Here is a 24,243-nt window from a genome sequence, read left to right as displayed (position 1 = left end):
TCACAATGATCACAAGTACAGATGATTGATTCTCCTCAGACATGACATTGAGCGTGCTCGCCTGGGGAGGGAGCAAAGGTCGTCCCAGTTCGCTTGACGCAAACATAGAGCCTTTACTCGGAATAGTGGATAGGACCAAGACGGATTACGGTCGTCGGATACAGAGCAAATGAACACAATATTAAGGGCTTGCGCGACCCTGTATTGTTCTTGACACAGTTCCGTCGTGTTGGCCGTTTGCATGGTATGCAGCAGTATCTTCCAATAACAATAGTCCCATGGATACACAATCTGCTGAAGATGTTGTGTGCATTCTTAGGAGTAAACGATGAATTGACGTGATTCGGGTCGTGAAAGCGAGCCCGCTTTGTATCACCTAGCAAACAAAAGTATGCGCGCTTGCCATGTGAAGCCGGCATTGTCGCGTGAGAGGGCAACAGACTTGTTCAACGTCACTTTCCTAGAACATAGTACAACCAACGCGAGCAGTCACCACCGGTGCACAATGCCAGAGCGACACGGGATCAGCATTTCCCTCCAGAGCCAATACGATGCTCTGAGCCTGCCAGAATTTCCGGCACCAGTCCCAGCTGCCTCAGCAAGCGACGGACTATTCCCGCCCAAGACAAACCATGAACACAATCAGACCAGCGCAGTCGAAGCATACACTCCAATATATCCCGGCTCACAGTTCTGGATCGTGTTTCGCTGCAGCCAGCCAGCTGAGGAAACTCGGTATTACTACTTCAAGCTGTTCCTGGGCGGCAAGTGCGTTCTTTCGTGGGGATGCGGAGAAAAGAATGGATGGAGCGGCCGCGTCGGCTTCGGTATCTTCGAGAGCTCAGGGGATGATCTTGCTGATTATCCGCTCCTCGAGAAAAGGGCTTTTGTGTTCCCAAACATGCGCGAGACAAATGAAGGAGGAAGCTTCGAGATTCGGGTGTATCGTGCAATCGGGAGGAAGAGACAGGATCGGCCAATCAAGGCGTGGAAACAAGGCGCAGCACCGGAAGGTGTGAAGATGAACATTGTAAGCGGACTTTTTGGTATCATGATGATGATGCTCTGATGACTGACTGTTGCGATTCTTGCAGGCAGGATACATGAAACCACAGGATCCTCGTCGCATGTATGCATATGCGCTCCTGGATCCGATGAACAAGCCGTGAGTACTTCTGACTGCGTGATCTTGAAATGCTATCTCTGAGAAGAGAGTGCTGACCTGAGTTCACCATCTAGCTATGCTTCATTTGTCTACCACTGCCACGCTGGACAGCAGCTGCGAGAGCTGGGACTCGACATACCAGCAGAATTTGATGTCGACGACATTATCAAAGCTTCTCCAAGTAAACGAGCACACCGTGAGAACAAGTCTGCGACACCAGCGCCAATAGCTCGACCAGTATCGCCGCCCAGCACATACACGGGCAAAGACTCTCTCGCTCTGCGTCGCAGCCTTCGGTCTATTCCGCCTGGCGTTGGCACTGCTGCTGACGGACGCTGGGCCTGATCAGATATCTCCGACCAAGGTGCAGCGGGGACAGATTGTAGATGAAGCACTAAAGGGATCGACACTCTCGCAGGCTGGAGGACCTGATGAGATCAAGACTGAAGCACTTCTCTCGCGGACCGGCACTTCAGTCGGCTACTTCAGGAGCATGGCCGGACGGTGGAAGCGAAGAAGTGGTACGGGTGAGCAGGAAGTGTTACTGTACGACGGAACCCAGCAAGTGAAGCCGTAGTGTCCATTGAGGTTCTGATGCGTTGAATCGAACAAAGGGAGGTGGAGGGGATGGTCAAGTGCGATCTAAAAATAGACACAACACCGAGCACGCTGGCAGGTGCTTACACCCGGCATTCAACCTTCTGACTTCGCTGTCCGATGCCACAGATTTTACGCCATGGCATGTCATGACCAAATGCTCCAACGCTAATGCATCAATTTTGCGACCAAGATGTACAAGTTTGTTGATCTCACCAAAGAGCAGCAGCACGAGCGGCGGGAGTTGCTGGACTTTTATGGACTCACTGCTCAGTGCTCGGTCATATTACCGCTTTCCGCCATCGGTGTTCTCCACGTGGTCTCTCTAAGTCGGAAATGGTGGCCACGAGGAGCGATTGAAACGCCTGCATCGCCGTATGTGAAGGCAGCTCGCGAGGCCAAGGGCTTCACGATCGCCGGTGTTCGAAATAGATGGCGTCGGGTATGTCACACAAACACGATACGATTTATCCACCCTTATGAGCAGACTATACTCAAACTGGCTCGCGAATATATGAGTAACTAACCTGATCGATGCTAGGCTGCATGGTGGAGTGGTGATCCATTGCATGTCTTTGGCTATCATGTCGGCACCAAAGGAGAAGTTCTTTGGGGCTCGATCTGGACGGCATGGTTGCTGACTTTGACGTTTGTAGACACTGGAGATGGTTGGTCATATTGCAACAGCCTGAATGAGGAACGTTCGACTGACATGAGAACAAATAGATTACCTCCATCTCACCAAAAGGTTCGGCGCTGTGGGCGGGTCACAGCTTCCATTCCACTACCTGCTATCGATGAAATCACCTTGGGCTCCATTACAGATCTTGACCGGCTCCTCCGAGGCCACGCTCCTGTCCGCTCATCAGATCCTTGGACGCATTATCGTCGGTTTCTTCTGGGCCCACGTCGTGCTCTACGTGAACTTCTACGTCGTCAAATCGTTACTGCTCGCCAAACTCCAAAAGTTATTCATCATATGTGGCGTGGTCGCTATCATCAGCTTCACCGCTCTCTCGACCACTGCGCTGAAAGCTGTTCGGGACAAAAGCTATCGGATTTTCTACATTACGCATGTGTCTCTTGCCACATGTCTGCTGCCCTTACTTTACTGGCATGTCCATCATATCCGACCGTTCGTCTACGAGACCGTTTTCATCTACTTGGTCAATGTTGTGCTTCGTTTCTTTGCGACGCGTAAGCACGCTGGAACAATTCGACAAGTCAAGGATGCTGGCCTCGTGGAAATAAACCTACCGTTAACTGCGGGAGCAATGAAATGGCATCCCGGACAACACGCATATGTGTCTCTCGCCGGGAATCCCTTCTTGCGGACTTTCAAGACGAATCCGTTCACTTGCGCTTCGATCCCAGCCATCGACAACAAACTTCGGTTCGTAGCTCGAATACTCGATGGAAACACGGCGAAACTCGCCAGGGTCGACAAAGAGACGCAAACCTTCGCCGTCGAAGGCCCTTATGGTCTCGCTAGCCACGCAGACAGGCTTCTTGGATATGATCGAGTGTTGTTCGTCGCGGGAGGTGTAGGCGCCACATTTGTGGCACCGCTCTACAGGCAGTTGCTCTCAGATCTTTCTCCGAGTAAAGGCAGTCATCGAAGGCAAAGAGTCAGCTTCGTGTGGGCCGCTAGGACACTTTCCGAAGTCACTTGGGCTCTGCCCGAGGATGTGAAGGAGAGAGATGGTTTCACGGAGAGATTGACAGTTCATCTCAGCCGACAAAGCGGTGGTCAGATCGAAGACAGCTCCTTCGCTCTTGCCAACGATGATGATGAGGCCCCTGGCGAAGAAGGTGTCGAGATGGAGGAGCAAAAGAAGTTATTGCACGAGGGCATGGACGAGAATGGCGCGAAGACTGGCCTGCCGACGCAAGGGCTCCAGACTCGTAATGGTCGCCCCAACCTGGTCACGGTGGTCGATCAGGTGTTCATGCAAAGCAGTACAGAGAGAATCGCGGTCGTCGTATGTGGTCCTCGTCAATTGAGCCAAAGCCTGCGCAAACAGGTTGGAAGATGGGTGAGGAAGGGCAGAGACGTCTGGTACTGGGACGAGGCATTTGCGCTTTAGATCGAATGTAGTCGAACTGACTTGTCCATCGTGAACGCATGTGTGGCCGAAATAGCTTGCGCCGACATGAGTAGCTTTGATGTCGTTTCGTGTAAGGAGCCAATACCGGTCACACGCTCTTAGTAGGATAGTTCATTTGGCCAACGTCAGATCCAAGATGAGGTTCGCTGCGATCCTTCTCACCTTCAATAAAATCAACGGCCGCTCGGAAGTGAGCACTTTGGAACATCCGTTGCTGTGCCAAGCTTGTTGCGCCATAGTCGATGGCCGAGCACACTGCCGCCATTTCGCTCTGTGAGGGCGAGTACGGCCGTTGGTAGCCTATCTCCATGCGCCGAGGGTACAGCGCTCGATGTACAGGCATGGCGCGAGCTCTTGTGCGGACTCGGAAATGCTATCTGGTGCTAAATGCCAACGTGCCTGAGCGAGTGGTAGTGTTGAGTCGGGTCCCACACGACTCTGCCCGATGCATACCAGGAAGCATGCAAGACTTCGGCGACACTGGATAGCATGACGTGGATGCTGCATCGACGAAATCGGCCGCGGGTCGTTTGGGAGAGTCGAGGAGAAACACGTGTCTCAAGTCACAGGGCACGGATGTGGGAGACCCTCGCAGTGGAGGTCGCAGTCTTGGAAGCTCGATTTTAGAACAACCGCGACTTGCTCGCCCGGCTCGGAAACCTGCGAGAGATGGTGGAATGCTGCCCCTCCATGCGCGACAACCGACGAGCTACGGCAGTAGTGCTGTGGAGATCCGTGATGAGCGCGAACAGGTGGGAAGGCGAGCGACAATCAATGCGGTATCGGGAAGCGAAGGCTGCGAAAGTGAGAATGCAGTGTGTCAGTCCAGTGGCCAGATTGGGACTGCGTGGCTGTAGGCGACTGGAGATTAGATCGATCGTGAGTCGGCACGCGCAAACTGTGCACGCTGGCAGCAGAAACACGACGCGTCAGATGATGGATTAGTCGACACGGATGCGGAAAGTTGGCTGATGATGAGATGAGGTGCGTGCCTCTAATTGCGCCCATGTGGCGGCTCGATTGGGCGGGCGTGGAGTAGTCATGAGTGGAGCGAGCAAGAGCAACAAGCGGGAGCGGCGGTTGGTGGCCTGCGTCCAGTCCTCGTGCACGCCCATACTAACTCACGCTGCGCCTTGCCGTGTGACTCTCTCTCCCCAATACCACGCACACTCGCACAACGCACCGCCGAAATACTCGTCTGTTGCCCCGTCTGTTGCTCCGCCGTCTCCTGCTCCCTCGCATCGCATTGCACTCCCTTCGACGCGCAGCCCCCATCGGCCTCCGACTCTCGGCGCAGCAGCAGCAGCGACACCAGCTCGAGCGACTCGCCACGACGCGCTCGACCTCGCTCGCACCAGCTTTCTTGCTCTGTCAAGTAAGTCCCATCGCGTCGCGTGCCATCTGCGAAAACACCTTTCGTTGTTTCCGCCGTGGTTCGCGCTGTCCGACGCCTTATCTGCACTCTCCCACCCGTCGCATACTGATCAGCCCGCGCGTGCAGGAAAGCTACATCCGACCCAGCGACCACTCTCATGGCTTCCGCACCACCCGCAGCGATGGCTTCGGCCTCGCAGACTCCTTCCGCCAGCATCCCGATCATGCGCGACACCAGCGACATCTCCGGCACCGCCTTCTTCGAGAAGCGTGCCAACGCGCTCCTGACTCCTCCGAGCTCCATCAGTCCGGAGTTGGCAGCTCGCCCTGTCAACGCCGGCGCACTCTCTCCGCCACCGATCAATATTGAGCACGATACGGATATGCAGGACGATGTGGGCAGCCTTCCCAGCGGCGGCATGCCTTTGAGCCGGGGCGCGCTTTCCAGCCTCGACGGCGCCGTCGCCATCACGCCTAGCATGCTCGCCCAGCACCACCTCCCGGCAATCCTGTTGAACCACGGACCGCGTCCCATCCGTCATGTCATGGGCGAACTGAATCACACTGTGCCTGGCTTCTCTCGCATTCCTCCTGCCAAGGCCCGGCGCATCGTGGTTGCCGCATTGGAGAGCAGAGATGGAGGTGGAGTGGACGGAAGTGTCACCTTCAGCAAGACGGGTTGGGGACGGTGGGATGCGCATATCAAGGGCTCCTCGCGCGACTCCGGAATCGGCTCCTTCAACGAAGGCAACCTCTCGCCTCCTCGCAGCGAGCACGGAAGCTACGCTGCGTCTCACAACGACTCTGCTGTCCATGTTCCGGTCGGTCATATGCAAGCTAGACGCAGGGAACAATTCTCAGGCGGCAGCTGGACTGCGTCCAGCATTCAAGAGGAGAACGAATTCGACATGGACATGGATCCCATTGAGGAGGCAGCGGATAAGATGTCCCTCGATGGACTGTCCAGCGACTCCTCTGACACGAACGATGGCGAAACCGACAACGAGGACTGGACGGCGCTCGGCCTCGAGACGATGCGGAAGGCTTCATTGCCCACTCCCAACGCCCCGATCCAAAACTACCGCAAAGTCTCCGTTCCCTATACTGGACGCTACGCTCGGACTGGCATTCGAGGCCCACCACCAATGAATCCTGCCCGCAAGATGCATTCTTCTTCTGTTCCCCTTGGAAACGGCATGCGCGCCATGCGTACTGCTGTGCAGTCTCCGGCCGAGCGTGATGCAGTCGCCGCCTTAATGAGCATGGGCAGCATGTAAAGATTGCTTATCTGGAGTTTTTGGCGTTGTCACGGACCTCCTCCCCTCTCCCACTCTATCTCACGATCTCCTGTTTACGAACGACACTGGGCACCAGTCTTCCTGTTCAAGTGCTGACGGAAGAACCTGGATTGACATGGGTGGCGTTCTCCTCTCTCTCTCACCCTCACCTTCTCGGAAGATACCCATTTTTGCTTGCATTGTTTCTTGGGATACAGACCCACGGACGATGACCCCGTTCCTACCGACGTCAAGCGCTGACGCCTCGGTTTCTGGCGACGACCACGCTCGTTTCCTGGCATCTCTCTACCATACCACATGGACTGACGACCAACACACTCAACAGGCCAAGTGAGCCTTTCACGACCAGCATTTACTTTCTACATCAGTCAGTGTCCAGCGACGAAAGTCAAAGGGCCATTGGCTACTCATACACATTCACATTCACATATTATGAACGAGCTTGATCTATTCTGGAGAAGCGATGACAATCTTGAGCTCGCGAAACGATGCTAGAGCTCGATGGAGTAACTCCGATTGGTTTTGTTCATTTGCGCAATTGAGTCGCTGAAGAAGGAGGAGGCTATATTGGCGGACTTCAACACACGCTTGCAATGCGTTCGATTTTGAGATAAAAGAAAGAGCGAGGCTCTCTGACTCCGGCGCTGCGGCCGGCATGCGTCTCATTCATTTGAGCACGCGCGAGCTATTAGTCGTAGCAGAGATAGTTGGCCATTTGTAGATACAGTTGCATTCGCGACTTCAATTCAATGGTCATACGCGTCACATGCATATTCTCACCCAGATTACTTCGACGTGACGTTTGTCCTTGGCCCAGCCAGCTGTTGGCGCCCCATGAAACAGGTTGATGACGATTTCTCGTACATATGCTGACAAGCTGGGATTGACTGCTAATGTATTCTTGTGCTACGTGCTCTATGTAGGCATCACCATGATATCTTCAAGCTGCAATGCATGCTCAAGAGAGCAATTGCTGGAAGTGAGCGGACTGGCGGAGTAACTACTGCTTGATGACGCAGGTCTGAGAGCTCAGGAACTCAAAACACCCGACCTCCTCAAGTTGCTCGTCCAGCAACCCTACTCACCGACATTCTGTTGCAATTGAGGAGAGCTGTATACCTTTGAAGAAAGAGAAAACGAGTATTTCAAGATGCCGTCGCTACTGCAATATGCTGATGTAAGTAAGCTTGACGGCAGCTTTCCCGTGTGTCCTCTCGAGAGCTCCGAGCTAACTGAATGGCGTTTCTAGACATACCACGCATACGTTTTCGGTCCGTTATCCTGATGCCGTAGTTGCGTGTGCCTGCAACTTGTTGTCCCTTGTCGGCCGACTGACTTCCTCATCAGGGACAAGCTTCTGGTACTTCCTCAGAGGCATTGTCCGCGTGATTGATCCAGCAACTGTATGCCACATCCCGAGCAAATGGAATCAGAGATGTTGAGCGATTGGCTGACACCCCACAGGTGTGTGGCTGGTTTCGTCCTCCGATTCAAGGAGCGGTAGAACCTAATGGTGTGTTGTTGCTGCGTTGGTCTATTGCATGTGTGACGCTGACCGCTTAGATCTGGAACTCTATACCACGCGAACAGACGCCTTCTGCCTTTTGGCACTGGCAGCTATCCTCCTGGCCGTTTCTGATGCTGTGCCATTGCCGGCTGGTCTGACGGGTTCGTCCTTGTCTGATTATGCACCAGTGACTTACAAGAAGCCTTATGCGAGAGCGGTGGTGCTCATCACTATCCTCCACCACGTGGCTACAGGATTTGGTGCTTGGTCTCACTGGAGATACGCGTCGCACCATACTGTTGCCATGGATATCGGTGTGTATGGAAACATTGGATTGGTGGTATTGGGTCTCGCGGCTCTTGCATACGGGCTCGAAGATCGAAGCGGCGTCAAGGAACAGCTCAAGAAAGCTTGAGGACTTCGTCGCGCGTGGTCGACGTTGTACCTGGAAGAGGTATGTCTGATAGATGGTCGAGTATAATGTAGTATGCAGGATTCATGGATTCGTGCCCTTCAAGGGCGAGACTGGATTCCCAGATAGAGCCTCGAAGAAAGGTCGTTGTAGATGTCGTGCTGTCGCACTCATAGCATCCCGGTCTCACCCGTGCAACATCGCGGCGCGGTCACAGTATTGAAAGTCGAGTGTGTGGTCCATCCGAACACCCTCATATTATACCGATTTTTCAGCCATAACTCTCCAGCTCAATCTTCGTAATGTATTGTCCAGGCACCACCACAAGACCAACGAATCTCTTCTTCATGTCCAGCTTGAGCTTGCCATCACTGCCCATCTGTTCATGTTCCATCGCGGCACGTTGAAGGTCAGATTCGGAAGGATGACGGTACTCGTGGGTCATCGCGAGAATGAGGTTGCGTTCGTTGTCTGTGCACTTCATTTGGCCGACAAACATGCGGCCGTCGGAGGTGTGGACGTGCAGCGTTCGATTGAGCATTTGCGTGAGGTATGCGCGCGGGTCTTCGATTTCGTCGGCCATGCTGCTTGCCAATGCCTGGGCATGCAGGATGTGTGTGGCCGATGGGGCTGTCTTCAGAACATTGAGTTTGAGGTCAGAATTCTGGCGAGGCAAGCAACACGAGCTCTTCGAACGCATGTGCGGAGCCGCTTCCGTTTCTGTCACACTTGCACTCAAACGAAGTGGAAACATAATCGAAATCACTGGGCGATTTCTTGCCAAAGGGCGATGTATACATTTCACATCACAGAGTCTATGGAGTCCAGACAAAGAGCCCATACATGCCATTTTCGCGGACACGCTTCACTGAGCGATCAACCTCATAGCGGCGTTAACCTGAACTCGTAACCCAAGACATTCCATATTCAATATCTAAAGGAAAACCTCCAGATTGAGCTCGAGTGTTGATGTTGGGAATGGAAGCTCGAAGTTCTTGAGCACAGCAGGATGCAGAATACCAAAGGTGCCAATGCGCTGCGCCTTCTTGCCTGCAAGTTGGAGGTAAATGGCTGCTGAGTGGCCGGCAAGGTATGTCGGGTCTATAATGAAGCATTAGCGAATTGCTCAGCTGAATAACAGCTTGATATTACTCACCATCAACTTCTTCAATCCAGTACCCTTGCAGCGCCTCGTTCTTCAGGCCATCTTCTCTTGTGATGAAAGCTGATCTCAGCATCGTCATGACACGGTCGAGCAGACCGTGTACCTGCTCGAAGCCGCTTGTCTTTCCATACCACGCAGCCGCAAAGTGGCGTTCGTTTCGGCTTCGTCGCTCCAGAGTGTCATCTTTGAAGCAAACGTCCGCAACCTCGAAGATTTTCATCGGCACTGCATGGCGCCTGTTCTCCCTGATTGTCTTTAGCAGGCCTGGTACCAGGGATGTGCGCACGATTTGATATTCTGCAGTCTTTGGGTTCGCAAGTCTCACTGCGCGGCCGTCGTCCTTCTGGTTTAGCCATGCGTAGTTCTCATCGTGACTGCATAGAATGAGAGGCATGACTTCACTCCATCCTGCCATGGCTGACTCCAGACGCACGATGTCGGCGAGCTTGTTGACCGGCAGAGCAGCTGCGACCGAAGATGAGGAGGCTGGGAAAGATTTGGGCAGGTTGTTGAAGCCATATGCAATGGCGGCATCCTCCATGATATCTGCCTGGTGGAGTACATCTGCGCGCGTGATCGGAATGTCGACATCCAACAGATCTTTGTCTTCTGCAGATGGGCGAGCGTCGTAGGCCATTTTCTTCAGGAGGTCACTCAGAGACTCTCGCGATTCATTGAGACCGCAGACCGAGTTGATGAAAGAGGCTGATGCCTGGGCCTTTCGAGGTTGCAAGCTCGGCGTTTGTCGCGTTCGGCCATTGTGTTCTGATACGATCTGGACAGGTTCAATCGTGAAGGGCTCGCTGCAGTATTCCGAGAACATGGCACATAGAACGTGATTGACAAGTTCGAGCTTGGTCTCGTCAGTGGCAGTGATGTCGATGAATACGTTCTTGGTATCGAGCGTAATCTTCGAGTGGTTGCTGTTGATGATAGGTGGCATGGAAAGGACTGTTCGGTTCTTGTCGTAGATAATGGGGTACACTGGAGAGTCACGGATGATGTGCAAGTACCGCGACAAGTGCTTGTCCTTTTCGAAGAAGTCCATTTGTTCCCTACCCGTCATGACCTTCGTCTGATTGAGGGGCGCGAACTTGATCTCGTCTGGAGGAAGGGCTTCGTAAGAGAATGGGCCTTCAATAGTATCGAGGTCATGGGTGCCGATTGACACAAGAGTCCGCTGACGCGCGAGGTTCTGATGTAACTTGTCCTGTAAAGCGATGAAAGAGTCGTAGCGCGCCTTGTCGAACTTGATGCCGCGAAGGATGGCACACGAGAAGAAAGGGCGTATTTGCTCGGTCTCCTTCGCGATGTTCACGGTGAGGAGCTTTCCATCCTTTGGCGGAGCAAGTGTGAATTTGGGCATTGGCTGCCGGCCCAAGAAGACATTCAGGGCCAGGGCAATGCCCTCGAAGCAGAGCATGTCATAGCGGTTTGCAGGAATCTCGATTTTCAACTGCGGGCGCTCCTCGACGCCATCTACTATGGGTCGTTTGCTCTCCGAGGTGTCCTCATCGAGCTCGATGCCGAAATCGAAGCACAGTTGGTCGAATTCCTCTTTGGTGTATGTTTTGGGATCTTTGCCAATGGCTCGGTAGAAGTCCTCCTTGTCGACTCCGATGGTAGGCATTGTGCTGCTTCTCAAGGGCCGTCTGGCCGGATTGCGATGAGCTGCAGCAGGCGAGTGGATGTGAGTGGGATCAGGCTCGCAGTGCGGTAGTGAGGTGACTCTTTGGCATTAAATTTGGAGCGCCACATTTCGATTCAGCCACATCACAGCAGCTTTGCGATGAAACGGGCTACATCATTCGAACAACACTGCGCGCCATTTCCACCCCTCCCACCACCACCGCCGACCACCACACGCGACCGACCGCCCTCGCATAGCATTTGGTACGTACGTGTCTGTCCGCCCTCGCCGGCCCTCCAGTCGCCCTTTCTCCCGCGCGGCTGGCCGTGTTCCTGCATGGACGTGTTCGCCAAAACCTTGTCTTCACCTACGCCCTCCCCTCCGCCGCATTGCCCTGCTCTGCTCGCGACCACTACGTTGCAGGAGCTCCACCGACGCAGCGACGGTGAGCTGACGGACCACAGCGCGAAGCTCTGTTGAGATCGCCGCCTCATATCCACCGATCCAGCCCCGCCTCGATTCGACCTTGCGCGCCTACAACAACAATCCGTAGCCCGCTGCTGCATGTAAAGGCCACACGCCCGGCCATCCGTTCCTTACCACCCCACGATCCTGCAGACTTAGAGACCGATTATGGAGGAGCAGAGCGCGCAGGATGAGCTGTACCCGATCGCCGTGCTCATTGATGAGCTCAAGGTATGAGACAAGGACATCTACCCGACCCTCGCACATAGGGCATCTGTGCTGATCAAGGCTGAGAACAGCACGACGATGTCTTGTTGCGCTTGAACGCCATTCGGAGGCTGTCCACCATCGCACTGGCTCTGGGCCCGGAGCGTACAAGGGACGAGTTGATCCCATTCCTGGATGGTACGCCCAACTACTCCCCCACGAGCCTACACCGTGCATACAAGGGTACTAACGATGGCACCAGAGTCTGTGGAAGATGAAGACGAGGTCTTGACTGCCCTGGGAGACGAGCTGGGCAATTTCGTTGAGTATGTTGGAGGGCCAGAGCATGGGCACGTGCTCCTTTCACCGCTCGAGAATTTGGCCACGATCGAGGAGCCACTCGTGCGAGACAAGGTGAGAAATTGCAAGCAGGCATGTACGAGACGTGAAGCTGATTTGCCAATGCAGGCCGTCGAATCACTTAACAAGATCTGCGAGCACTTGTCCCAGCAACAAGTTGAGCAGTACTTCATACCCCTTACCATCCGCCTCTCGAAAGCCGACTGGTTCACGTCAAAGATTTCAGCGACGGGTCTTTACAACACTCCTTACCAACATGCTACACCTGCGTCGCAAGAAGGCCTCCGGCAGCAGTTCTCTCAGCTCGTGCACGACGACACCCCCATGGTCCGAAGACAGGCGGCGAACAACCTCGCCAAGTTCGTCAAGAGCATGCCGGCAGCCGTTGTGATTGAGGACATGATTCCTCTCTTCCAGCATTTGGCAGGAGACGACCAAGATAGCGTGCGACTGCTCACCGTGGACGTACTCATTGCGATTGCGGAGGCCGTGCCTAAGGAGCAGCAGAGCAGTCATGGAGTCCTTCTCACCGCATTGCGCAGTTTGTTTGAAGACAAGAGTTGGAGAGTGCGCTACATGGTCGCCGACCGGTTCGAGAAGGTAGCGAAGGCAGTCGATGATGAGGTGATCGCCAGAGATCTCGTCCCAGCATTCGTCAGACTGCTCAAAGACAACGAGGCTGAAGTGAGGAGTGCAATAGCCGGTCAAATACCAGGTAAGTGTGTGTACGCGCTGCTTCGTGGACGAAAGACTGATGTACATCTGTAGGTTTCTGTCAGCTCGTGGATCGCCAGGCACTCTTGCGGGACATCATGCCGGCCATCGAGGATCTGGTCTCCGACTCTTCACAACACGTTCGCGCAGCATTCGGCAACCAGATTAGTGGCCTGGCGCCGATCCTGGGCAAGCAAGAGACTACAGAGCACCTCCTACCGATGCTTCTGCAGATGCTGAAGGATGACTTCCCGGATGTCCGACTCAACATCATCTCAAAATTGGAGCAGGTCAACAATGTTATTGGCATTGAGCTCCTGTCGCAATCCCTGCTGCCAGCCATCGTACAATTGGCTGAGGACAAGCAGTGGCGGGTGCGACTGGCTATCATCCAATACGTGCCCCTTCTGGCCTCTCAATTGGGCGTCAAGTTCTTTGATGAGAAGCTGAGCAGTTTGTGCATGTCCTGGCTGGGAGACACCGTTTTCAGCATTCGAGAAGCCAGCACGCAAAACCTCAAGAAACTGACTGAAGTCTTTGGCGTCGAATGGGCCAGCGAGGCTATCGTGCCCAAGGTCGCCGCGATGGCGGAGCATCCTAACTACCTCTATCGCATGACGACTTGCTTTGCTGTCTCTGTAAGTTGAGAATATCTCTTTGCAGCCGCTGTACTTGGACTAACCCTGCACTCAGATCTTGGCACCCGCGCTATCTCTCCCGGTCGTGGCCGAGTCAGTATTGCCTATTCTGCAAGCTCTCGTCAACGATCCGATCCCCAACATCCGATTCAACGTCGCCAAATCATATGCCGTCCTCATTGATGTTCTCAAACGTCTGCCTGACTCTCCAACTGCCACCATTGTCGAGTTAGAGAAGCAAGGGGAGACAACCTTCCCCGGCTCTCAGCGAGGACAGCAGCTGATCAGAGACGAGGTCATGCCACCTCTCGAGAAGCTGATGCAGGATGATGATGTTGATGTGCGGTATTTCGCGACGACGGCAAGCAAGGCGTGGACGGACACGGAAAATGCTATGGAAACCTAAAGTGCGGATTTTTGGCGCTTTACGATGGAATAGATTTTGACGAATGGAAAGATGGGACAGCTCACAGCACTCTCCAAGGCAGAAATCTAGGGGCAGGCCGCTTCGCGACTCTGCTGTGCTAATGACCTTTCGATCGAGGGCAATGTTGTGGGATCAGCTAGATTTATAGGTTGTCTGGCTGTGTTGCATGACTTGATTGCATGCAAGGCATCGCTTGGGTCTGGGTTGATAAAAATGATACCGAGCGAACTTCACCACAGGTTTCCATCCCGCTGTCCACGTCAAGCGTGTCTGGGTTGGCTATAGCTCTACCCGGTCATGTTATGCAGGCTGAAGTGAATATCCTCAATTCAATCCCTTCGCCCCAATCCGCGTTAGACACCCTTCTAATAATCGCCACAATTGTTCCTTTTCGAGCGATCGAGGAATCCTGACACCTGCGGTGCCCTTCGGCAACAATGTAGCAATCGTCCGCCCGCATTGAGACTCGCTCGACCGTATCTCAACGGACGATCCATGCAGACCTTCTGTAATGACTTCGATTGCGTATCGCTCGCCATCATTGTCATGGAATAAGTCATTGAAAATAATGGCCGCAACGGCCAACGGGTCATGTGCTGGAGGTCCTTGCGTCAACCCGAATACCTCTGCGTATGTTTTGGCAAAGAATGTTAGAATCTCGTAAAACAGTTTTCGAGGTAACGAGACTTGGTTGCCGGCTGCAGCTTGTGTCTTATTGAAGCCGTGCAGCATACCCTGCTGCACATCCTCCGTGGCGAGGAACTGATGTGTGAGATCGAGAGGGATTAATGTAGTCTTCTTCGACAGGATCTCGTTGGAGAAGATGGAGCTAGCCGACTCCTGAGAAATGGACGATTTAGCAACAAGATCGAGAGTGCTATTACTAGCGGAAGGGACGAGGATTACACACCGGATCAATATAGATGTTAAACTCTGCAAAAGGTGTCCAATTCCCAGGTCTATCTTCCTTACCATGCACTATACCCATTGGTGCATCGCTGAAGCCACCACCAATCGCCCCACCCATGATGGATAGACCAGCGATATGTTCTGCGAGATCAGGATATACAGCAAAAAGTAAAGCGATGTTCGTGCAAGCACCCGTTGCGACAACGTATGCGGTTCCGGCAGGCTGAGCGATTAGAGCTTGATACATGGCATCCACTGCTGTCAGATCTGTCCTCGCAGGCACTGTCGGCACAGGTAGACATGTCGTTCCATCGAGTCCGGATTCTCCGTGGATGTCGGCTGCAGCAGCAGGAGTGCGGCAGAATGGCTTCGAGGCACCGATGTAAACGGGAACATCCTCGCGGCCAATAGCCTTCAAGATAGCCCGGGTGTTGTATGTGGTGTTATTGAGAGAGGCATTCCCATGGATTGTGCTGATGCCCAGGAGGTTTATGGAAGGATGCTGTGCGGACAACAGAATGGCCAAAGCATCATCGTGCCCTGTGTCGCAGTCTAACCAAAGTGGTACAATATCTTCCTTTGATGGTGCAGTCATGTTGGTATTTCACAATGTCAATACGGAGCTGTGTGGGTGGCCGGTACATATATTATGCAAGCATGCATTTGGTACTTTTCATCAATAAGAAAGTGTCAATCCACGGAGGAAAAAGTTGCGGAGACGGCCAAGCCGGTCTTGCTTACGTGTTCGGGTTAAGCTAGAGTCAGCTAGAGCTGCCAGAATGGCTGCATTCGTGCGTGCAACGTTTTACGTCAGTCACCAGGAAGTCAAGCCATGAGAGCACGAATCTAGGGGTGAACAGCAAATTTCGAATTGATTCGACGTGCTGTCTAGACAAGTACATAGAGAGCACATAGCTGTGACAAATTAGCAAAGTCTTGTTTCGAAGGTTCTTCAGTAGATGGATACTGACCAAGCTCAGACCCAGGATCATGCTAATCCAAAACATGATATTGTTGAGGAGTTCGCGTTTTTTCACCCAGGGTATCTGCTGGGCCGCCGTAAGTGGAATTTGCAGCATCATGAGGAAGAAAGAGTAACCCCGAGCTTTCCTCGTGATAGACCCCATAACTGTGAGAGCCCACTGGTCAGAACGAGCTCAAAAATAGTGGAAGTGCCCACACTTACTCAGCTCATGTGCAAGGGCACTGATCAGGAACGTTATAACTGTTGCCACGGGCCTCGACAGGTTCACACCACGACTCGCAAGATACACGTGGCGGTGGAAGAAATGGTGTACGGGTTTGTTCCACTCCCTGCTGAATTCTAACCAGCTGGTTGAATTCCACCTTTGTAATCGTCAGTGACCACGACCAAATTTCATGTGATGCGATTGCTTACCAGTCGGAGTAAAACTGCCTGTCGCCGAAACGCGTGAGTTCCGCGAAAGCACCCAGCACGTACTCGAAAATGACGAGGAAAACCTTTGAGAAAATCAGTAACCACGACCAAAGTTCATGCGATGCGTTATCTACCAGTAAAAAGATGATCATGAACGGGAACAGCAGACTGCTAACGGTCTCTGCAAAGATCAACGAGCTGTCGATCCAATTTTGTGTTACTTGTAAACGAATGGCCGACTCATGCAGCACTGGCAGAATGAATTCCTCGGTAGTGACGGTGATGAGGAAAATGCACCCGAAAACCGCCAGGGTCTTATAGAAGAGTTCCATGTACGATCGAGACGGAGTTCGTGGGTATCTAGAGGACAGACAGAAGGTAAGCATGTGTCCTGGACAAAGTTCTTCGATCTCATAATGACATGGTGAAGCGACCCGTCCGATAGCCTCATTCTGCTACCACCGACAACAAGAAAGAATTCAGCAGTGGAACTTACTCCAATTCATAGCAGAGAGTTGGACACATAAGGTAAAATGCAAAATTCCGAAGGGTGAGGTTTTGCGGGTACGAAACGTTCCCCAGAGGCGATGTGAGTTCAGTTGCGAGGTCTTCTCGGAGCTGCATGATGGAGGAATTGTGCTCGTGCTTTGCGTTTCCATCATCCTGTTCGCTGGGCGCCGATCCAGTGTAAGCGTGAGGGTACCGGACGGCAGCTGCTGTGGGTGTTTGCGGGCTGATGGGCTGGTCCAATTCTTGCAGGCGCTGCAACGTAGTAGCCAAATGTCCATTGTAGAAAGCATAGGAATGGCCCTTCATGAACAATGCCAGCGTGTGCAGAAGGAAGTACACTTGTGCTGTCCATGACCAGTCTCGAAGGAATGGCCAGCCCACCCAGAAACACAACCATATCACCTGAAGCACGCTCTGAATCACGATGCCTCCTCGATTCCACCTTAATAGGCCATGGCTTCTCATGAATAGCAGGTTGAGTGGGAGGGCCAGTGCTGTGCTGGCCGCCATGAAGGCATCACTCAAGGCTAATTCAAACAGGTCCTTCGTAAACAAGGGCCATTGTTTGAAGTTGAGTAGCCTTCCCGTCTCCTTCAGATTCCGAAGCATAGAGGTCAAGATCATGATAGCCAGTCCGATCCAAAAAAGTACGAAGAAGCCCCTGAAGTTGCTATAGCTCGACTTGGGGTCGAAGTGTGACACGCGCTCTTCGTATTCGATGGAAGGGAACAGGCGCTGCTGCCTCGTCTTGCGGCGAACATGTTTGCGGGCTGCAGAAGTGGCTTTCACAGACGGTGGAGCATCGTCTGGCGGAGCTGGTGTCCCTGGTCCGCTGATGTTTCCCGAGCCTGGCGTCAATCGATCAGAGGCGACCTCGTCGCTGAAGTCGCGGGCGAAGCGTGGGTCGAGTGTCTTGCGGGCTCGAGGCTGGTGTAGCTGCGTGTCGCGGTAGCCATTTGCCTGTCCGTTCGCTTCATCGGTGGACATGACGGCGGGTCGGAAGGAGATCAGTGGTTTTGAGAATTTGTGGTCGCACAGCGCAGAGAAAGAGGCGCGGTAGGCGACGTAAAAGCAGCAATTCAAGGCATGATGCTGAGCAGTCAAGTTTTGCTCGTGATGGAGCCCAGATCAGCTGCCAGGCGCTGCACCGCGAGACGTCGTTTCTACGCCAAACAAAAACACGCGAGGCAAGAGCGAATGACGTGTGGCCGAACTGCACATCGGAGGTGCACTCCCGCCAAGCCCCGCTAGTCGGCACTCAGTCATGCCGATCCGGCGCACTTTGGAGTATTTGCTATCGTTGTTGCAGCACAAAGTTGACGGACAGCCCTCTGCATCGCCCATCGACCATCGCAGCTCGCCCAACATGTCTCAGCAAGCCTTGAACAAGGTCAGTCGCGCCACGATAACGCATATGTTCTCCGCCGCCTGCTGACATGCGCTTTCACACAGATCGCGCCCAACAGCCCATCGAGGCAAAAGCCCAATGAGACCGAGCAGCAGATCGCTACGGCGCTGTACGAGCTCGAGAGCAACATCCCCGACATGAAGGCTGCTCTTCGCCCTCTGCAGTTTGTCTCTGCCCGCGAGGTAAGCTGAGCAAAGGACGAAAAGAGCACGAAACAACGCGTGCAAAAGAGATGGATATGCAATGGACATGGAAGAGGAAGACATATATCCTCGATCCAACAACGAAGAGGCGGTGGGCACTGGGCAGCTTTCGCGCTGACACCAGGATTCTTACAGATCGAGGTTGGCCACGGACGCAAGGCCATCGTTATCTTCGTCCCAGTCCCTCTCCTCCAGGGATGGCACCGCTCCCAGCAGCGGTAAGTCCACTTCACTTGACTACATGTTGCAGTATCTGACATATCACAGCCTCACCCGTGAGCTCGAGAAGAAATTCTCCGACCGCCACGTCCTCATCGTTGCCTCGCGCCGCATCTTGCCTCGCCCAAAGCGCAGCAACCGCAGCCGCACCAGCCAGACCCAGAAGCGCCCACGTTCGCGTACTCTGACTGCTGTGCACGACGCCATCCTTGCCGACCTTGTCTACCCTGTCGAGATTGTCGGAAAGCGTCTGCGCACCAAGGAGGACGGCTCCAAGGTCCTCAAGGTCATCCTCGACGAGAAGGAGCGTGGTGGTGTTGACTACCGTCTCGACACCTACTCTGAGGTCTACAAGCGTCTGACCGGCAAGGGTGTCAACTTCGAGTTCCCACAGGCCCCAGCTGAGTACTAGACGTTTCACGGTTCACGCATAGTCACTTGCCTATAGACGGTCAGCCACGGAGAAACCGAGGGCTTACAAAAAGCATGGAGCTGAAGGGGCTCTGCAACGGCGCTGGATGGGCATGTAGCTATTCAGAGGCGTTCTGCAGTTTGCACAGTACAGGCCTCGATCAAAATTTGACTTGCTGTCACCAATGATACCCAAGACGATTTCACATTACCAATTTGTGTTCTTCTCACTTTTATTGTGCTGTGGTATCTCTGTACACACATGCCGGCGGCTGCCCCCGCCATACATACGACAACGATGTATCTCAATCACCATCTGGCTCTATCTGCATTGCCTTTTATGCCGTTCCCTCCGTCCGCTCGGGTATCTATCAGAAAAGGACGTCGTAAATCCAGCCGTTCACCACCTTGAGCGCATGATCGGATCAATCTATCATGTTGTGTCCCTCGAAACGACCGTCGCCATGCAAATATCAAATAATGTCAATAATAGAGGATCAACCCTCGTTCTGCTTTTCCGGGCCACATTTTCGTCATGCCGTCCATCATGCCGCCTGTGGGGTAGCGATTGCTGGTGACTTCGCCCTCTCAACCTCGTCGTCCGAGTCGTCCACAACCAGACACCATGGGTGATCTAGAACAGCTTGTATTCCAATTCGTCGCTCCACGTCCCGGTCCAGCATTTTGCGAATGAGATCAATGCAGTCTTCACTCATCACGTACGGCACTCGCAGGTCATGATCCATGATCTCGTCGATGCTATAGAATGGGTTCTCCTTGTACACGATGGTATACAGGAGAATCCCCAACGCCCAGACATCCTGCTCTTTGCCTCTGTACGGCAGACCACGTAGGACTTCAGGAGCCGCGTAATCTGAAGTTAAGTCAGTGGTATGCAATGCGATCGAACTTGCAGGGGTATCACTTACCTATCGTGCCAACAAAGACATCAAATGGACCTGATTTGATGTAAGCGGCACTGCCAAAGTCCACGAGTTTAACGCTGCCCTCGCCGTCCAAGATGACGTTCTCATCCTTGATGTCCCGGTGCACCACCTTGGCGTTGATATGTAAATGGCGCAGGGCCTCGGCGACTTGCTTGAAGATTTTCCGGCATTCTCTCTCTTCCATCGTTACCCGCAATTCAATGTAGTCAAAAAGATCCATTCCTGGCAGCCCGTGAGGTACCATCTCGATATAGTAATTGATGTCGTCCTCGAAGAAGTCGGCCATCTCAACAATGTTCGGATGCTGCATCCCTTCCTTTCGCAGATAGTCCAGTACATGGATTTCCAATGGCACCGTCCCAAGTCTCCGATCTCTGTGCCATGTGTCGACGAGAATGCGTCGCTTGGTAACATATTTGATGACCATCTTTTTCGCTGCAGGCTTCTTGTAACGTGCGAGCTTGACCTGCCCATATGCACCCTGGCCCATCTCCTCAAGTATGGTGAAATCGTCGATGCGTTTCTTTGATATGAGTTTCACGCCCGCTTCGATAAGGTCAGGCGAGGGATGTTCATACGGCTCGGAAGCATCGGTCCCGTTTAAAGTGGCGCTTTTGTTGTCGTCAACTGCTACAGCAGCTGAAGTTTCCACTTTCTGACTCGTGTCCTGCCCAGCCGCTGGACTGGAAGCCACTTCATCCTCAAGTTGTCCCAGGCCTGGCGCTGGCTGGCGTGGTGGAGTGCCGGGCCGACTCAAAACCGCCGTAACAGGACCTGTACCGTGATTCACAGCATGGAGCTGTCGACTGTAAGTAATCCAGAGGGCATACACAACCTCGCTACCATGGAATGATGGAGTGCTTTCGTCTTCCACGACTGTTTCATTGTAAATGGGGTCCCGGTCTGACTTCACGACCCGCATCTGCACATCAATCATGATCTCAGCACCGTCTCTGTGTTTTGCGGGCAGGCCACTTGGGCGTAGGAAAATTGCGGCGGCATCCGCTGAGCCTTCTCTCAGGGCGAGCAAAGCGCGGGCTCTCCTAAAACTATGTTCTGGTATCACAATCCCGTCGACCAAAGCAATTTGATCCTCGTCAGTCATTACACGAAGGGTCTTGTCGAAGCCAGGAATAAGTTCATTGATCGGTAGCCCATCTGGGCTGGCGTGACCAAAGAGCGCCGCAGAGAAGACGGTGTTCGAGCTGCTCACTCGCATCGTCTGCGGGTTGACCACAATTATTCCCGCAATGTGAGGGAAACTAGAAATGCGGAACACATTCTCGCTCGGCTGTTGATCGATAGTCACAGGAATATTGATCGAGTTGCTCGTTCGGGCCGTGAACCTCCGTACTCGCGCAATGGCGTCGTAGTCGATGGCGCCGGTATTTGTGCCAGCCACCTTCGGCCAAGCCGGTATGAGGCGTGTCACGTCCATTCCGTTTCGCACTCGGTCTAGCCCAAAGATGGCCTCCAAATCGCCGCTTCCACGGAGGACAAGTCCGATTTCGTCCACAGTGAGCATGGCCACGTCTTCTGCTATTTCCTCCAGAACCCAAATGAGGTTATTGCCTTTCTCCTTGACCCATAGTGAGGCACTGCCTGTGGAGCCATTCATTTTCTGGATGGGAACAACATCGCCGCAGAGTAAAACGCCCCTGCTTTTGTTGGCAGGATGATAATTGCCTTTGGTGGGTGCTGATGTCCCGTTGGACGTCTTGGCCCGTCGAGGCTGCTGCCTGGAAGGAGGCTTTGATAGAAGTTTGGCTGTAATGCCATTACCCATTGCCGCAAGACTGTTACTTGGAGTGGCCTTACCAGGTGAAGGGACTTGAAGCTTTGCTTGCTTCGGGACTGTTCCCGAATCTGGATTCTTCAACTTTTCTTCCAGCCAGCCTCGACGATCCTCTTTTATGACCTCCATGATACCCAATTTTCTGACTTCTGCTCTCCCAACGCCAAATACCAAACACGCCAGGTCATTTGCTGCAGTTATTGTCCATGGCGCTTTAGCTTCGGTGGTGAATATAGCCTGCGCCGGAGCGTTTCTGTGCCCATGAGGGGCACGTTCTGTGACTGTCGTGCTAGATCGTATCGGTGTTTGTGTGACAATAGGCGCACGTGCTTCTGGAGCACGATATGGTCGTGCCATGGCCTCGCTCAGTTTGTGTTGCAGTGAGTAGCCGGCGGTATCTGTATACGTACGTTTCAGAGACGGTTTGTGTGGACGTCGCGAGGGCAGACTGGGCATGAAGTCCTCGTCGTCTGCTGTGGAAGTCCGCAGCAGATTGAGTTGCTCGGGGCTTTCTTCACTTTCTTTTACGGGGACCAGTTCATGGTGCGGAACTGTCACGGCTGAATCGTCCCGTACTGCCACCGGGCTGCTAGTCATGCTCGTGGGACTTTCTGTTTCATTTTCGGGAGCGAAGAAGCTCTTCTCAAACACATTCTCATTGACCAGATGCGCGGGGCCGGTGAGTGGCCCAGTATCGATGCCAAGATTTGAGGCATTGAGCGATGTCGAAGTGATGGCATTCGCTCTCTGCAATAGCTCCATCATGCTGAGAAGCTCCTCGTCGCCTGCTAATCGAGCTTGTGCACTCGCTATCCGAGGTGACGTTGAAGCCCACGCAAGCTTCTCGCGCATGAAATCAATGCTGCGTTTTAGCACATTCTGTCGATTGTGTAATGATTCAGTGCTCTGGTGAGCAAAGGAGAAGGAATGGAGTGACTCCGAGGGAAATCGGGTAAGGTCTTCGCCGAAAGCTATGGTCGGTGATGTTGGTCCAAACTTGTCTGCAGCGAAGGACGACTTTCGGGAGGCAGCAGGACTTGGTAGGACTGGCGAGTGCGGAGCCAAGTTGGGCGACGAAGGAACTCTACTGATCGATTGAGGGTTCTGCCGTATCCTCCTCAAGCCCGTGTCGCGCTCCGAACCGAGTATGGGTGACCTGTGACATGCACAACGTCAGCCAAAATCCTCATGTGTGACATGGCTTGCTCGACCGGTGGGCCAGCTCGTTCGTCGACCGCAATCTGAACACCTTGCTCGCTACTTTGCATGCTGCCACCGCGATTCTCTGATCTTATGGACACCTCCAAGTGGGAGAACGCACCTCGTGTCGTAGGCATCCGCAACAGTGCCCTCGATTGATAGCCTCTTCAGGGCCTCGGAATTGTCGACGTGCAGGCTGGCGGTGGAACTGCTCTTGGAAACGGTGGCCCGGTTCTTGGGGACGTGGAGGGCGGTGGGTCGCTGCGTGTTGGGCGGCTGTTCGAGGATGGCAGGTTGATCGCTGTTGGTTGTTGCTACAAGCATTGCCCATCGGTCAGCATGTACGTTTGTGTGGCATGTGCGCGCGCGTATGCGTGCGCAGGAAGCCGGTGGCTGCCTTCCTGGACGAGTCACAGCATCAGGCGGAGGGGAGGGGTGCGGAAGGCCGGTGTAGGGGGAGGGTTACCGAAGCCATTGTCGTCGTTGATCGAGCCCTGCTCCTGCGGCGACATTGCGCTCCTCGCTGCCCCGAGGCTGGCCTCAGCACGCACGAGTGAGCGTCGCAGCTGTGCTGGGATCGACCCCGTGGGAGCGCGGAAAGGCACACGACGTGTCGCAGCTGGGCGTTGCTCACGAGCCTAATTGACAGCGAGCCCGTGGCCGGCGGGGTGGGACGAGGCAAAGATGGCGGTGGGGCGGCGGGGTTGCGGTGTGGCGGTGGAATCGATGCTCACGGGGCCATCGTGTACAATGTCGACGGCACTACTATGGCGCTTCTCGACGTGAGTCGACGGAGGCCGTTGCTGCGGGTTCGAGAGCAGCAGATGGAAGTCTGGACGACTTCTCCACAGGAGCGTCACAGGCTTCTGGGTAGCTCTCCGCGCCAACCCTCGTCCGCCGGTTCTCCTACGACTGGAAATCCGTACGTGCGATGGCCGTGCTCACCGCGCAGCCGCCGCGATGATGGATGGCCTTTGAATTGGGGGCACGTTGCTGCTGCTGCGCATTGTCCTCTCCCGCGCGCTGCGGAAATCTCGCTGCGGCATCGAGATCGCTCTACACACGATCTTGCAGCAGCGGGTCAGACAAAGCACGCGCACCAACGAGCCGATTGGCTACAGCCCAACGACACTGACTGACACGACGTTCTACAGACCTCACGCGGTCCCGACACG

General features: G+C 53.9%; 11 protein-coding genes across 11 annotated transcripts; 6 read left to right on the top strand and 5 right to left on the bottom strand.

Annotated features, from left to right (window-relative positions):
• Positions 1-505: 505 nt before the first annotated feature.
• On the top strand, positions 506-1,510 carry RHO25_000710 (uncharacterized protein; the record flags this gene model as incomplete). Its single annotated transcript, XM_023593316.2, has 3 exons — positions 506-1,030; positions 1,095-1,165; positions 1,240-1,510. The coding sequence occupies 3 exons, from the start codon at positions 506-508 to the stop codon at positions 1,508-1,510; spliced, it is 867 nt and encodes a 288-aa protein (XP_023458200.1).
• Positions 1,511-1,955: 445 nt separating this feature from the next.
• Positions 1,956-3,849, top strand: RHO25_000709 (uncharacterized protein; the record flags this gene model as incomplete). The annotated part of the gene is made up of 3 exons (XM_023593315.2): positions 1,956-2,204; positions 2,304-2,430; positions 2,489-3,849. 3 exons carry the CDS (start codon positions 1,956-1,958, stop codon positions 3,847-3,849), a joined length of 1,737 nt encoding a protein of 578 aa, XP_023458199.2.
• A 1,577-nt stretch (positions 3,850-5,426) lies between these two features.
• RHO25_000708 (uncharacterized protein) lies at positions 5,427-6,521 on the top strand (the record flags this gene model as incomplete). Its single annotated transcript, XM_023593314.2, has 1 exon — positions 5,427-6,521. One exon carries the CDS (start codon positions 5,427-5,429, stop codon positions 6,519-6,521), a length of 1,095 nt encoding a protein of 364 aa, XP_023458202.2.
• A 1,171-nt stretch (positions 6,522-7,692) lies between these two features.
• Positions 7,693-8,464, top strand: RHO25_000707 (uncharacterized protein; the record flags this gene model as incomplete). Its single annotated transcript, XM_065602050.1, has 5 exons — positions 7,693-7,719; positions 7,792-7,813; positions 7,890-7,945; positions 8,007-8,055; positions 8,106-8,464. The coding sequence occupies 5 exons, from the start codon at positions 7,693-7,695 to the stop codon at positions 8,462-8,464; spliced, it is 513 nt and encodes a 170-aa protein (XP_065458122.1).
• Positions 8,465-8,732: 268 nt separating this feature from the next.
• On the bottom strand, positions 8,733-9,044 carry RHO25_000706 (uncharacterized protein; the record flags this gene model as incomplete). The annotated part of the gene is made up of 1 exon (XM_065602049.1): positions 8,733-9,044. One exon carries the CDS (start codon positions 9,042-9,044, stop codon positions 8,733-8,735), a length of 312 nt encoding a protein of 103 aa, XP_065458121.1.
• Positions 9,045-9,395: 351 nt separating this feature from the next.
• RHO25_000705 (uncharacterized protein) lies at positions 9,396-11,256 on the bottom strand (the record flags this gene model as incomplete). Its single annotated transcript, XM_023593312.2, has 2 exons — positions 9,396-9,562; positions 9,618-11,256. 2 exons carry the CDS (start codon positions 11,254-11,256, stop codon positions 9,396-9,398), a joined length of 1,806 nt encoding a protein of 601 aa, XP_023458196.1.
• Positions 11,257-11,889: 633 nt separating this feature from the next.
• PAA1 (Polyamine N-acetyltransferase 1) lies at positions 11,890-14,046 on the top strand (the record flags this gene model as incomplete). The annotated part of the gene is made up of 6 exons (XM_023593311.2): positions 11,890-11,952; positions 12,021-12,126; positions 12,191-12,342; positions 12,397-13,003; positions 13,057-13,640; positions 13,696-14,046. The coding sequence occupies 6 exons, from the start codon at positions 11,890-11,892 to the stop codon at positions 14,044-14,046; spliced, it is 1,863 nt and encodes a 620-aa protein (XP_023458195.1).
• Positions 14,047-14,391: 345 nt separating this feature from the next.
• On the bottom strand, positions 14,392-15,571 carry RHO25_000703 (uncharacterized protein; the record flags this gene model as incomplete). The annotated part of the gene is made up of 2 exons (XM_023593310.1): positions 14,392-14,907; positions 14,978-15,571. The coding sequence occupies 2 exons, from the start codon at positions 15,569-15,571 to the stop codon at positions 14,392-14,394; spliced, it is 1,110 nt and encodes a 369-aa protein (XP_023458198.1).
• A 293-nt stretch (positions 15,572-15,864) lies between these two features.
• Positions 15,865-17,872, bottom strand: RHO25_000702 (uncharacterized protein; the record flags this gene model as incomplete). Its single annotated transcript, XM_023593309.1, has 6 exons — positions 15,865-15,891; positions 15,948-16,105; positions 16,163-16,323; positions 16,376-16,458; positions 16,510-16,735; positions 16,872-17,872. 6 exons carry the CDS (start codon positions 17,870-17,872, stop codon positions 15,865-15,867), a joined length of 1,656 nt encoding a protein of 551 aa, XP_023458197.1.
• Positions 17,873-18,251: 379 nt separating this feature from the next.
• On the top strand, positions 18,252-19,127 carry CRP15 (40S ribosomal protein eS7; the record flags this gene model as incomplete). The annotated part of the gene is made up of 4 exons (XM_023593308.2): positions 18,252-18,275; positions 18,338-18,475; positions 18,632-18,714; positions 18,764-19,127. The coding sequence occupies 4 exons, from the start codon at positions 18,252-18,254 to the stop codon at positions 19,125-19,127; spliced, it is 609 nt and encodes a 202-aa protein (XP_023459320.1).
• A 544-nt stretch (positions 19,128-19,671) lies between these two features.
• On the bottom strand, positions 19,672-23,580 carry RHO25_000700 (uncharacterized protein; the record flags this gene model as incomplete). Its single annotated transcript, XM_023593306.2, has 4 exons — positions 19,672-20,000; positions 20,056-23,024; positions 23,190-23,382; positions 23,535-23,580. 4 exons carry the CDS (start codon positions 23,578-23,580, stop codon positions 19,672-19,674), a joined length of 3,537 nt encoding a protein of 1,178 aa, XP_023459321.1.
• Positions 23,581-24,243: the final 663 nt, after the last annotated feature.

The sequence above is a fragment of the Cercospora beticola genome, chromosome 1 (assembly GCF_033473495.1).
Source record: "Cercospora beticola chromosome 1, complete sequence".
Lineage (NCBI taxonomy): Eukaryota > Fungi > Ascomycota > Dothideomycetes > Mycosphaerellales > Mycosphaerellaceae > Cercospora > Cercospora beticola.
The sequence above is the reverse complement of the archived record's forward strand: the minus strand, read 5'-3'. Positions and strand labels throughout refer to the sequence as shown.